Source organism: Medicago sativa, chromosome 1 (assembly GCF_051527215.1).
Source record: "Medicago sativa cultivar Bolivia chromosome 1, Bolivia_mono, whole genome shotgun sequence".
Classification (NCBI taxonomy): domain Eukaryota; kingdom Viridiplantae; phylum Streptophyta; class Magnoliopsida; order Fabales; family Fabaceae; genus Medicago; species Medicago sativa.
Genome location: NC_140749.1, coordinates 9873084 through 9887954, shown reverse-complemented (window position 1 = coordinate 9887954; position 14871 = coordinate 9873084). Strand labels below are relative to the sequence as shown.

General features: G+C 34.6%; 1 protein-coding gene across 1 annotated transcript; it reads left to right on the top strand.

The window, feature by feature from the left end:
- The first annotated feature begins 2753 nt into the window (after positions 1-2753).
- Positions 2754-14208, top strand: LOC146952472 (sister chromatid cohesion protein PDS5 homolog C-like). Its single transcript, XM_085702332.1, has 5 exons — positions 2754-2888; positions 12885-13088; positions 13191-13372; positions 13782-13908; positions 14023-14208. Exons 1-5 carry the CDS (start codon positions 2754-2756, stop codon positions 14110-14112), a joined length of 738 nt encoding a protein of 245 aa, XP_085558458.1. The 3' UTR covers positions 14113-14208.
- The last annotated feature ends 663 nt before the right edge of the window (positions 14209-14871 follow it).

The window sequence follows — 14871 nt, the reverse complement described above, 5'->3', positions numbered from 1 at the left end:
AAAAGTTAATTTTTTTAAAAATTTAAAAAGAACTCTTAAAATTTTTAAAATATCAATTTGATTGAATCAAACGAAACTATTTTGTTTTTCATTAGTTTGCATTGGTTCGAGTTTATTGTCAAAATTGAATAAAACTAAACTAAATATTTTTTATTTGTCCCAAAAAAAAATATGTATATATATATATATATATATATATATATATATATATATATATATATGGGGGCTGTTAACTTACTCCCACCTAAAAACATGAAGGAGTAAGTTAGCAAGCCTACTCCCACTTATCTTTTACTAAAAACTCCCTTATGTTGTTAATTGCCACTAGTTTAATGAATGGACATAATTGTAATTTTCTTTTATCAGTTTTTTTGTTCGAAACTTTTTTTTTAATGTTGTTGCTGCTTGCCACGACACCGTTTCCCGTTCTTATGTTTTCGTTTTCTCGTTGTTATGTGGAATTTTCTGGAGACGCACACAAATGCATCACATCCAATTGATTTTCTCAACCATGGAAGTTGTAACAAAAAAATAAAATTTTAAGGGTAGTGTTAACTTGTGCCCTTAGGGCACATGTTATGGAATCCAAAAAAAGAAATATTCCCTTGAATTTTGTGCATTCAATTCATTAAAACATTAAAGATTAAGTTTAATGCAAGCATTCCAATATATTATTTCTACATTTGCCTTCTAAACCTGTGTCTTAAGGGCACAAGTTAACATTTCCCAAATTTTAATAAATAAAACCATAGAAGTTCCACTTAATCATTTATTTGATACATCTTATAAATAAAATGATCTTAATCATGTTTCAATATTTTCAAGAACGATCAAATTAAGGTCTCACTGTAATCAGGCATATGCATACTACCATGTAATCAGGCATGCATACTACCAACGTGAAGAAAGAAACAAACATTAATTGGGACATTAAAATCTAATTTATGCAGCAAAAAAAATAAAAATTAAATGAGGGTTAACAGACATTTATTGTTTGAAGATGTGTAAATTACACTAGTACCCCCATATTTAATTAGTTGTTAAAAAGAAAGGCTTGGGTTTTTAGTAAAAAGCAAGTGTGAGTAGGCTTGTTAACTTACTCCTTCATGTTTTTAGGTGGGAGTAAGTTAGCAGCCCCCTATATATATATATATATATATATATATATATATATATATATATATATATATATATATATATATATATATATATATATATATATATATATATATATATATATTATTTGTTTAGATTTAACTTTTTCCAAAAACTAAACTAAACCGATATATTAGAGCTCCGATTTGGATCCTCTGCTATAAATGTACGCAACTAAAGTTGTATGTCTTCTAATCAAAATAAACGTTCAAAATTAATTGATTGTGAGAAACTTTAAAATCTAAATTTTCAAATTTCAAATCAACGGTCAGATTTGTTACAGCGTGAAACGACGTCAAAACTTTATGAGTGAATCCAGGTTCATTCCATTAAAGCCATATTTATTTTTCTCCTTTATGACCGTACTAATATAAAAAACACGTATCAATTGCTTTTTTCATTTAAAACACAAACTTTCAAGTCACTCAAATCCACAATGAATCCTATTAGAAAACAATAAAGAAAGCATTTTGATACTTTCTATAATGAGATATCACTACTTAAGGTGTTTGTGAAGTGTTTCCCAAAGACCCTTAACCCTAAAATTATCAAAGACCCTCAACCATATCACCAAAGAAACTCAACCCTAAAATTACCTCATTTGGTTTCCCAAGATTCTCTCTTGAAGCTCACAAAAAAGTTGAAGAATGAAGCCTTATATAGAGACTAGGCCCACGAAAAACCGCGCCATGATTTGCCTAGATCGTGCTACGGTTGGAGCTCATGCACAATATTGTACTGACCTTAATCCTTAGAATCACGCTATGATTTTCTCCCTTTGTACCACGAAAAAATGCGAAACAAACCTCCAGAAACTGAACCAAAACCGTGCCATGGTTTCTCCAAATCGTTCAACGAATTTCGACGAACTTCAACGTTACTTTTGAGCCAATATCAACATATTATGTTAGAATAAAAGTTAAATTGTTTTTAAATTAAAAAAACTCTTATATTTGTAAAAATATCAATTTGACCGATCTGAACCAAACTATTTTGTTCTTCATTAAATTGTGTTGGTTCGAATTTCGTAAAAATTAAACAAAACAAATTATTTTTTATTTGTTAGATTTATTTTTCTATAAACTAAACGAAATCGATTTATTAGAGCCTCGTTTGGATCATCTACTGTAAATGTACGCAACTACAGTTGTATGACATCTAATCGAAATAAAAGTCTAATATTAATTTATTGCGAGAAACTTTAAAATTTAAATAGTCCAATTTCAAATCAACAGTCGGATCTGTTATAGGTGTAACCGTGTTGTCAAAACTTTATGAGTGAATGCAGGTTCATTCCATCATAGCACGTGCATTTCTCTTCTTGAGTAGTGCTAGCAACACTCTTTTAAATACGGTCTATAATACTTACTTTTTTATTGGTTAAACTATTATGAGTTCACACATTGAAAATAAAACTCATACAAAATGGTGAGACTACTTCCAATAAAAAAAAGTGAGTGATAATGAGAGGTGTTCAAAAACTACTAGTGTTGCTGGCGTTTCTTTTCTCCTTTTTGTTCGTACTAATACAAAAACACGCATTTCATTTCATTTCAAAAAACACAAACTTCACTCTCTTTGAACCAATGGTTTCAACAATGGCTTCAACAAAGAGAACAGTGGTCTCAACAATGGTTTCCGCTGATAAGAAGCTCGAGAAGGAGCTTCTAGAAGCTGGAAACAAGCTCTTGAATCCTCCTTCTTCCGTCGATAACCTGCTTCGTCTTCTATGCGTAAACATACTCTTCTTTTTTTCCCTCTCATTTTGCTTTCTTTTATTTTGTTTCGTTCATGCATGTAGTTTTTTCTTAGGTTTTCATGAATCAATCTATTTTGCATGTTGGTGTTGGCTTGATTTTGCCCTAGCTTCATGGATTCCGACTGAGTTTGTTGAGAATATTTGAGTTTTTACTTTTTACAATTGGTTTGCATGTTTGTTATTGCATTGAGTTTATCAAAATCACGGTGAGCTACTGTAATTTTGCAAAAGTCGCTATTGAAAATGATACCCGTAAAAGGTTTACACCTAAAAAACGGGTGAGTCTCGTCGAAAATCGATTATGGACGGTGATCCGCCGTGATTTTGTAGAAGCTACAGAGTTAGTGTTGGTGTAAGCCCTAGAGGCCAATAATTTATGTTAAACTTATCTTATGTATCATGACTTTTATTATTGAATAATATATGGCACTCTTTATTATATTTATGTAATGTTAATAAAGTCCTTAGAATAGATAGTTCGTGTAATAATATAATTAAGTGTGACTTAATCATGAGATTACATTATCATAAAGAACGCTATTCTTAAATGCATCCGTAGTCAAAGCTTTAATATGAATAAAGGATAATAATAAAGCATCGAGACTATTATGTATGTAGACTGATGACCGCATCTCATGGGTCATAGATATGAGATATTAAGTCTATACATAGGTATAAGTATTAGGAGTAATATTTATACTGGATTGACCCACCGTGAGAATACTACATAGTATGTTATGATATTGTCATAAGATATTCTCACAATGATAATAATGTATATCGCTCTTAGACCTGAAACCACTATGATTCCTAGATGTGGACTCAAGTGCTTTGTTGCCATTCTAACATTGTCTGTAACAGGATAACCATAACGTTGGTTGATGGGTACTTGATGAATCATGCTGAGGGACATGAGTGTCCTAGATGGGATTTGTCCCTCCTCATAAACAGGAGATATATCTTTAGGCCTCTTGATGAAATATGACTGTAAAACTGCATGGCCATGCCGAACTAAGTCAATATAAGATATTGGACTTATTCGTTATTCAGTATATTTTGGAATCAAGAAATATAAATATTGATCTATACAAGGGTGACAAAATATCTATGCCTTGGGATCAATAAAGATATCGAGACAAAGGAGTAAGTGTACACATGAGTATTATCATGGAAAGGTTTCGTCAGATCACTTGACATTCTTGTCACTTGGGTAGCAATGATGTGTTGCTAGATACCGCTCATTGTTTATAATATTAAATATTAGATTTAATATTATTGCCAACGTGACTAGAACCTATAGGGTCACACACAAAGAACAGTCAAAAGAGAAATACATAAGTATGACTTATATAAGGGGTGCGTTTAGTAAATAACGCTAATTAGTTAGCAAAATTACTAAACTCGTTGTTGGGCTTACTGAAGCCCAATAGTGACTTCTGACTTGCAGAGCACACTAGAAGTTCTATAAATAGAACTCTAGTGCTGAAGTTTTCGGTTACACGTTTTGAAGCAACCCTCTTCTCTACACTTCTGATTCCTTGGCTAGCACCGAGTTTTGGAGGAGCACTGTTCGTGTGGACTTGCTAGAGGCTTTGCTGCTTGCTGCTTGCTTGGCTGTGATCGAGATTCCAGTTTCCAGTTTTCAGCTTTCAGATTTCACACTTCGAGGTAACAATCGAATCACTGATTCATGTTTGAATTTCGTAATGATCCAAGGAAAGAAAATCGAAATTATTCCGCTGCTTCTACTCCATTCTTTTATTCGATTTTCCTTCAGTGGTATCAGAGCCAATTACGAAACCTTGAATCGGATTGCTTTGTTACCGCTTTATGTTTTAATTTGATTAAACATATTGAACGAAATTAAATAATAAAGAGAATTAAAAATTGGCATCGTATTATATTATGTTTTCTGTGCATGGCTTTTCGATTTGATTCGATGTTTCAGAAACCGTTTCTGGTGAAACATCGACGTTTCGATTATACATATCGACAGGAACATAATTGATCGATCATAAAACGCAGTTAATAATAATATCAATCACGTCTATGTGCATGGCTTTTCGATTTGCTTTGATGTTTCAGAAACCGTTTCTGGTGAAACATCAAACCTTTCGATTATACATATCGACAGAAGCATGATTGGTAAATTCTGTATAACAACAGTGTATGTGATATACTGGATTTGATCATAGTTTAAATAAGTCAGATGATATTTGTTTATATTAATTGATCTGATGTATGGAGCTTCGTAACCGATTCTATGTACTCTGGTGAAGCATCCTAGACTCGATCATGATATATGAATAAACAATCAGAGTACTTGTTTAATAAGATCAGATTGTTATGCGGGATTAGGGTAATCAGAAACGTGTCAAGTGTTGATGCGAAATACGCAATCTAGAATATTTTGGAACACAATCTGAGATATTTTGGTATGCAATCTAATATATTTTAGTACTTGATCTGAAATATATTTTGGTACATAATATAATATATTTTGGTACTCAATAAAATATATTTTGGTACATAATATGAGATATTTTTGTACTTAATATAATATATTTTTGTACTCAATATAATATATTTTGGTACTCAATTAAACCCCCAACTAATCTGCGTAGTGTGATCATATGTCAAATTTTAATTTAATTTATTTTAATTATAAAGACCTTAATAATAATAAAAGTGTGTTTGTTATTATTATGTGTGTGAATGATTATGGCCTTAGTCCTTTTTATTTTATTTTGTTTGGATTTTGAAATACGGCCTGCGTGTCGTGCCTCTCTCTCATATTCTATTTGTACATTCTCTTCTCATCCACTCCCTCGTATGTAAAACGAGTTTCTTATTATGTGATGTAAATAGAATACAAGTAGGTAATAGGGCTGAAGGCGTTAGGATAGTCCTGGAGGTCCAGCTTGGAGAAGCACGGTCGTTTCTAGGATTAGTTTAGATTCTCTCATTGGCTTGAGAGAGTCATAACGTTAGGAGGCCATAATCATGTCACTTTTATTATTGTATAATTGTTATGCATGTTATGATTGGAGTGCGAATATATGTGATATATAAGCCGTGGTGAGGTGAGATCAAATTTAATAAAAATCCTTCAATTCAAAATATTAAGTTCAATGCTTTCCAAAAGTTTAACACCCTTCAAGACTAATATCGAATATGTGGGTTTTGCCTCCGTAAAGCGCATATTTTATACTAGTAAGTTGCGGTGCGGTAATCCAATTTACCCAAGTGTTATTCTTTTGGGTCTAACTTAACTAAATTAATTTTAATAAGATTAGAATAAATTTAGAAGCTATAATTAGGTAATGTCTATATGATAGATTTGAATAAAGAGTTATTCACCTAATTGATTTGAAAGTTGTATATGATACAATTGGAAATGTTCCTACCTAAATAGCTGAGTTTTAAGTACAGCCCCCGTTGACTTAAAGCAAGGTGAAATAAGGATTTCAATCCACTAGAAAATCTTCCAACGGGATTTTCCGAGTCAAATGTTTGAAGGTCATTTGATTTGAGTAAAATAGTGGGAGCGTATTTAATTAAAGGCCAAATTAAATATGTTATTTTCATGATACTTATTTTGTATATTTTAAAAATTGTAGATGGCCAATAACGCTTCAAACAACATTTTGCGATCACTCATTGAAAAGGAAAAATTGACTGAAACAAATTTTATTGACTGGTACCGTAACATGAGGATTGTCCTCACCCACGAGAAAAAGCTATATGTGCTTGATGGACCCGTTCCTGAGGCACCACCTGCTGGAGCTCCTGCGGCTCAAAGAAATGCTCATACCAAGCATCTCAATGATTCCGTAGAAGTCTCTTGCATCATGCTAGCCACCATGACTCCCGAGCTGCAAAAACAGCATGAAGGGATGGCTGCGTTCGATATGATCGGACATCTAAGGACTCTTTATGAAGAGCAGGCTAGGCATGAAAGGTTTGATGTCTCTAAGGCCCTTTTCTCTACCAAGCTGTCAGAAGGAAGTCCCGTAGGACCTCATGTGCTCAAAATGATTGGGTACTCTGAGAACCTAGCTCGATTGGGATTTGTCCTTGAGCAGGAACTTGTTGTTGATCTTATCTTGCAATCGTTGCCTGAAAGCTTCAGCAGTTTTGTCCAGAACTTTCTCATGAATGACATGGACAAAACACTTCCACAGCTTGCAGCTATGTTGAGAACTGCTGAGAAAAATATGAAGGGAAAGGGAAAGGCTGCTGCCGTTTTAATGGTTAATAATGGCAAGTCCAAAAAGCACCATAAGAAGCCTAATAAGTCTAAGGGAAATGGCAAAGGCAAATCTGTTGCCAAGCCATATACCAAAGCTTTGAAGCCTACTGGAGGCGTGGCTAAGGAGGGCAAGTGCTTCTACTGCAACAAGCAGGGGCATTGGAAGCGTAACTGCCCAAAGTATCTGGAAGACAAGAAGAATGGAAATGTTCCTACTACTTCTGCAGGTATTTTTGTTATAGAAATTAATATGTCTACTTCTACATCTTGGGTATTAGATACTGGATGTGGTTCTCATATTTGTACTGATGTGCAGGGCCTGAGAACGAGTAGAGCATTGGCAAAAGGCGAGATCGATCTTAGAGTTGGCAATGGAGCAAAAGTTGCTGCTTTAGCTGTTGGAACTTATGTATTGACCTTACCTAGTGGTCTTTTAATTAATTTAGAAAACTGCTATTATGTACCTGCCATTAGCAGGAATATTATTTCAATTTCTTGTTTGGACAAGGCTGGTTTTTATTTTACAATAAAGGACAAATGTTGTTCCGTTTATTTGGATAATATTCTTTATGCTAATGCAATTTTGATTAATGGACTTTATATCCTAGATCTTGATATGCCTATCTATAACATTAATGCTAAGAGGATGAAACCAAATGAGTTAAATCCGACTTACCTTTGGCATTGTCGTTTAGGCCATATAAATGAGAATCGCATTTCTAAACTCCATAAAGATGGAATTTTGGACTCTTTTGATTTTGAATCATATGAAACATGTCGATCTTGTTTGTTAGGGAAAATGACAAAGGCTCCATTTACCGGTCAAGGTGAAAGGGCTAGTGATCTTTTAGGTCTCATACATACTGATGTGTGTGGACCCCTAAACATAACTGCTAGAGGAGGTTTTCACTACTTCATCACATTCACTGATGACTTTAGTAGATTTGGATATGTGTATCTAATGAAACATAAATCTGAATCATTTACTTTATTCAAGGAATTTCAAAATGAAGTAGAAAACCAACTAGGCAAGAAAATCAAAATGCTTCGATCTGATCGAGGTGGAGAGTATTTGAGCTTAGAGTTTGACAATCATCTAAAAGAATGCGGGATCTTGTCCCAACTCACACCTCCTAGAACTCCACAATGGAATGGAGTTTCCGAAAGGAGAAATCGAACCTTGTTAGACATGGTCCGATCAATGATGAGTCATGCTGAACTTCCAAACTCCTTATGGGGATACGCCTTATTAACTGCAGCTTATACACTTAACCGAGTTCCATCCAAAGCGGTAGAAAAGACACCATATGAGATATGGAATGGTCGAATACCCAATGTGGGACATTTAAAGATTTGGGGTTGTGAAGCTTATATAAAACGACTTATGTCTACTAAGCTTGAACAAAGATCTGATAAATGTTTCTTTGTGGGATATCCTAAAGAAACTAGAGGATACTACTTTTACAAACCTTCTGAGGGAACAATTGTTGTTGCCAGAAATGGAGTCTTTCTTGAAAAGGATTTTGTCTCCAAAAGAATCAGTGGGAGCAAAGTAGATCTTGAAGAAGTTCAAGACCCACAAAGTGAAGACATACCGATGGAGGAACAGGAACAGGATACACAAACTGTTGTGACAGAAATTCCTATTCCAGTAACACAAGAACCACGTAGGTCTAGCAGGATACGTCAAGAACCCGAGAGATATGGGTATCTCATATCAAAAGAGGGTGATGTATTGCTCATGGACCAAGATGAGCCTGTGACTTACACAGAGGCCATTACTGGTCCTGAATCTGAGAAGTGGCTTGAAGCCATGAAATCTGAAATGGATTCCATGTACACAAATCAAGTTTGGAACTTGATTGAAGCACCTGAAGGAATTAATCCTATAGGATGCAAGTGGGTTTTCAAAAAGAAAATCGACATGGATGGAAAGGTTAATACCTACAAAGCACGATTGGTTGCTAAAGGTTTCAAACAAATTCATGGTGTAGACTATGATGAAACCTTTTCACCAGTTGCAATGATTAAATCCATTCGGATCTTACTTGCTATCGCTGCATACCATGATTATGAAATCTGGCAAATGGATGTCAAGACTGCTTTCCTTAATGGAAATCTTCTTGAGGATGTGTACATGACACAACCTGAAGGATTTGGTGATCCTAAAGCACCCAAGAAAGTATGCAAATTACAGCGATCAATCTACGGATTGAAGCAAGCTTCCAGAAGTTGGAATCTTCGTTTTGATGAAACTGTACAACAATATGGATTCATTAAAAATGAAGATGAGCCTTGTGTTTACAAGAAGGTTAGTGGGAGCATAGTCTCATTTCTGGTTTTATATGTGGATGACATATTGTTAATCGGAAATGACATCCCTACATTACAAGGAATCAAAACTTGGTTAGGGAAATGCTTTTCTATGAAAGACTTAGGTGAAGCCTCCTATATATTAGGAATCAGGATCTATAGAGATAGATCACAGAGATTGCTTGGCTTAAGTCAGGGTACATATATAGATAAAGTCCTGAGACGTTTCAATATGCATGATTCCAAGAAAGGATTCATCCCTATGTCGTCAGGTATAAATCTATCAAAGACTCAATCCCCTTCGACTAACGAAGAAAGAGATCGAATGCGTGATATTCCATATGCTTCAGCAATTGGGTCTATCATGTATGCTATGTTATGTACTCGACCAGATGTCTCGTATGCTTTGAGTGCTACGAGCAGATACCAGTCTAATCCTGGCAATGATCATTGGATTGCTGTCAAGAATATCCTTAAGTACTTGAGAAGAACTAAGGATACTTTCTTGATCTATGGAGGTCAAGAAGAGCTCTCTGTAATTGGTTACACTGATGCTAGTTTTCAGACAGATCATGATGACTTTAAATCGCAATCTGGATATGTGTTTTGCTTAAATGGCGGTGCTGTGAGCTGGAAGAGTTCAAAGCAAGAAACAGTCGCTGATTCTACAACAGAAGCCGAGTATATTGCTGCATCTAATGCCGCAAAGGAAGCTGTTTGGATTAAGAAATTCATTTCTGATCTTGGAATAGTTCCAAGTATTGTGGATCCCATTGAATTACTATGTGATAACAATGGAGCAATCGCACAAGCCAAAGAACCTAGATCTCACCAGAAATCCAAACACATACAAAGGCGCTATCATCTTATTCGAGAGATTATCGAAAGAGGAGATGTTAAAATATGCAAAGTACCAACATTAGAGAATGTTGCTGATCCACTTACTAAAGCTCTTGCCCAGCAGAAGCATGATGGTCATACTAGATCTATGGGTATTAGGTTTATGCCTGATTGGCTCTAGTGCTAGTGGGAGATTGTTGGTGTAAGCCCTAGAGGCCAATAATTTATGTTAAACTTATCTTATGTATCATGACTTTTATTATTGAATAATATATGGCACTCTTTATTATATTTATGTAATGTTAATAAAGTCCTTAGAATAGATAGTTCGTGTAATAATATAATTAAGTGTGACTTAATCATGAGATTACATTATCATAAAGAACGCTATTCTTAAATGCATCCGTAGTCAAAGCTTTAATATGAATAAAGGATAATAATAAAGCATCGAGACTATTATGTATGTAGACTGATGACCGCATCTCATGGGTCATAGATATGAGATATTAAGTCTATACATAGGTATAAGTATTAGGAGTAATATTTATACTGGATTGACCCACCGTGAGAATACTACATAGTATGTTATGATATTGTCATAAGATATTCTCACAATGATAATAATGTATATCGCTCTTAGACCTGAAACCACTATGATTCCTAGATGTGGACTCAAGTGCTTTGTTGCCATTCTAACATTGTCTGTAACAGGATAACCATAACGTTGGTTGATGGGTACTTGATGAATCATGCTGAGGGACATGAGTGTCCTAGATGGGATTTGTCCCTCCTCATAAACAGGAGATATATCTTTAGGCCTCTTGATGAAATATGACTGTAAAACTGCATGGCCATGCCGAACTAAGTCAATATAAGATATTGGACTTATTCGTTATTCAGTATATTTTGGAATCAAGAAATATAAATATTGATCTATACAAGGGTGACAAAATATCTATGCCTTGGGATCAATAAAGATATCGAGACAAAGGAGTAAGTGTACACATGAGTATTATCATGGAAAGGTTTCGTCAGATCACTTGACATTCTTGTCACTTGGGTAGCAATGATGTGTTGCTAGATACCGCTCATTGTTTATAATATTAAATATTAGATTTAATATTATTGCCAACGTGACTAGAACCTATAGGGTCACACACAAAGAACAGTCAAAAGAGAAATACATAAGTATGACTTATATAAGGGGTGCGTTTAGTAAATAACGCTAATTAGTTAGCAAAATTACTAAACTCGTTGTTGGGCTTACTGAAGCCCAATAGTGACTTCTGACTTGCAGAGCACACTAGAAGTTCTATAAATAGAACTCTAGTGCTGAAGTTTTCGGTTACACGTTTTGAAGCAACCCTCTTCTCTACACTTCTGATTCCTTGGCTAGCACCGAGTTTTGGAGGAGCACTGTTCGTGTGGACTTGCTAGAGGCTTTGCTGCTTGCTGCTTGCTTGGCTGTGATCGAGATTCCAGTTTCCAGTTTTCAGCTTTCAGATTTCACACTTCGAGGTAACAATCGAATCACTGATTCATGTTTGAATTTCGTAATGATCCAAGGAAAGAAAATCGAAATTATTCCGCTGCTTCTACTCCATTCTTTTATTCGATTTTCCTTCAGTTAGCTTTAGGAAAATCTTGGTGGGTAACGGTGATTCTCGCATATTTACCACGATACCAAATATATACAAAATTGATTGTGGAGGGATTCACCATGATATAAAATATAGAGGAATGCTAGCAACACTCTCTTTTAAGCACTCTCTGTAGCACTCACTCCTTTATTGGGTGAAATCAATGTATGTCCCACCATTTTACGTGGGTTTCATTTCCAAAGTGTAGGTCCTACATTGATTTCATCCAATAAAAGAGTGAGTGTTAGAGAGGGTGTTCAAAAGAGAGTGTTGTCAGCACTCCTCTAAAATATATGCAAAATTGATTATGGCGGATGGGACGCATAATGGATTCAGAATCCTACTTCGTGTATGTTTGGTTACACTTATAGAGGGGTCAAAATTGATTCTAGATGGTGCAAAATTGATTATGACATGTTTGGTTGTTTTCGAATAGAATTGATTTTGTCTTTAGAATTTATTTTAAAGTTAGGATTTGTAGCTTTAGATTTTAGACTTGATGTTTACATACAAATTTATAGTTCAACTCACTTTTACATAAATATAATCCAAACACAAATCATTTTATATTCAACTCGCTTTTAATCAAAAGCATTTTATTTACAAAATCAATTCACTCAAATCAATTATTCTCACCGCAGAACCAAACCTACACGAAGGAAACTTAGGTAACCTCAAAAACTGTGATACTGACCGGTAAATGTATCCACAATTAGTGTCTGATACGCCTCGAATTTCGAAGGAGCCTATGAAATAAAAAACAGAAAGAATTGTTTATACCTAGAGGCTTTTTCACTTTGTTTCTTTCGGCCTTTGTTGGATAGTCACTCTGTTGTAGACGTAGGTCTCGAGAGTCAAAACAATGGTTGACCAAAATATTAATCACATGTGCTTGATATTGCATTTTTTTTTCTTGGAACTGCAGCAAGTTGGAAATAGCTTATTAAAGGTTGAACAATCACCTTCTATGTCCATGCAAAAAGCACTCTCTCCATCATTGAAAGCATTGATTTCTGATAAACTTATAAAGCATTCAGATGTTGATGTCAAAGTTGCACTTGCCTTCTGCTTGAGTGAGTTAACAAGAATCACTGCACCGGATGCTCCTTATAATGATGGCCAAATGAAGGTGTGGTTGATCATTTTTGTTGTAGATTAATTGAACTTTATTCTATTATCATGTTCGTAACAAGTTATGTATGTTGAGTTTTATGGTGCCATTTTCTCTCAGAAGGTCTTGAGATTAATTGTATCTTCATTTGAAAATCTACATGATATGTCAAGCCGATGGTATGAAACAAGGATTTCAATCCTTGAAATAGTCACAAAAGTCAGGTTAGGTGTGGTAATGCTGGATCTTGAATGTGATGCCCTCATTTTGGAGATGTTTCAGCTTTTCTTGAGGATGATAAGGTAGGAACTGTTGCATACAGGACTACAGGTCTAGCATGATAGCTTCTGTCTTTTACCTTTGCATTTCTTAGATTTTACGTTGAACTTGACCCCACAAAACCGACTTGTAAGGTGAGGATTACCCAAACTTTGTAAGCAATTTTTAGATGTGGGACTTGGGCATTTTCTCGAATAGCAATTTTTTATAGTCATACATGATATCATCTTAAGATGCTTGTACTGAAGAATCTGCTTTTGACCGAATGGTAGGGCTAGTGTTCCATATGAATTGAATTTAATATGAATCTTTCACTAGAAGCTTCAGTAATTGTAATTGTAGTTGTAGTTGTAGTGTGTGAGTGGTTTCTTTACCTGGTTGGATGCAAAATGTGTGAACATGCTTCTTATCAGCTCTGTTTGAAACTTTCAGAGAACATCATCCAGAAATTGTTTTCTCGTCCATGGAAAGCATAATGGTCCGTGTTATTGAGGAAAGTGACGATATATCTCTTGGCTTACTATATCCAATCTTAGATTGTGTAAAGAAAGACAATAAGGTTGGAGTTTGGAAATTTAATCTCATTCTTTTTAATAGATTGTGATTATGAAACTGAAACTTATTTCATTATGGATTGCTTATAATTGCCGTGATCACTATCATTATGATTCAGGTTGTTTCGCCAATTGCTCAAAAGTTGGGGGAAAGTGTTCTTCAAAGGTGTGCAACAAGGCTTATAATACCTATTTGTGGCATGCTGTGAATATGCTGGGTACTATGGTTAATTATAGTGATGTTCTTGCCTCAGTAATCATGTCGTGAATTTTGGTGCAAATGATGTATGTTTTACTAGCAATCATATGGTGAACTTTGGTTTGTTTTGGCTAAGAATTTTTTGGCTAAAAATTTTGCAACTTAAGACCCAACCAATTTCATATATCTATGTTTATAGATATTGCCAAAAGGATAAAGCAAAATACAGCGAAAGAAAATTTCGTGAAACATAGCGAATCTTTTATAGCCATTGGATAGGGAGGATTGTTTTTTGATTTCCATTTTTTCAGCAACTACCTCCTTGTATTCCGCCAAAGAACAAACTGTCATTGGTTAATATTGTGTCGGGAAGCATTCGCTGTGTTTTCTTTCCCACTAAATAGCATTGCTCTTGCCAAAAAGTATTTACTTGACTATTCAAAAAGGTAAGTTTGCATATGCAGTTCATCACGATAATATTCTAATTACATCACAATGATTGTTGCAATATCTAATGTATCAAAATTAACATGACATTTTTTAGTTTTCATCTCAAACTGTGACCTTGTTGTGAACAAAGGTGTAATTTTGTGCTGATTGGTAGAACATTTTTTATAGTGTACTCTCTGTGATGAATTATAAACAAAAATTGGTCAAATTATGCATATTAAGAGAGGTAGTTGACCATATCTAATATACTACCTCCGTCCCTAATTATAAGACCCTTTTGAAAAAATAATTTGTCCCTTTTTATAAGACCCCTTTGGTA

Coding starts and splice junctions, on each gene's coding strand:
- LOC146952472 (XM_085702332.1), top strand. CDS start 2,754: ATGGCTTCAACAAAGAGAACAGTGGTCTCAACAATGGTTTCCGCTGAT. Junction 13,089..13,190: donor ATAATGATGGCCAAATGAAG/GTGTGGTTGATC, acceptor ATTTTCTCTCAG/AAGGTCTTGAGATTAATTGT. Junction 13,373..13,781: donor CTTTTCTTGAGGATGATAAG/GTAGGAACTGTT, acceptor TGAAACTTTCAG/AGAACATCATCCAGAAATTG.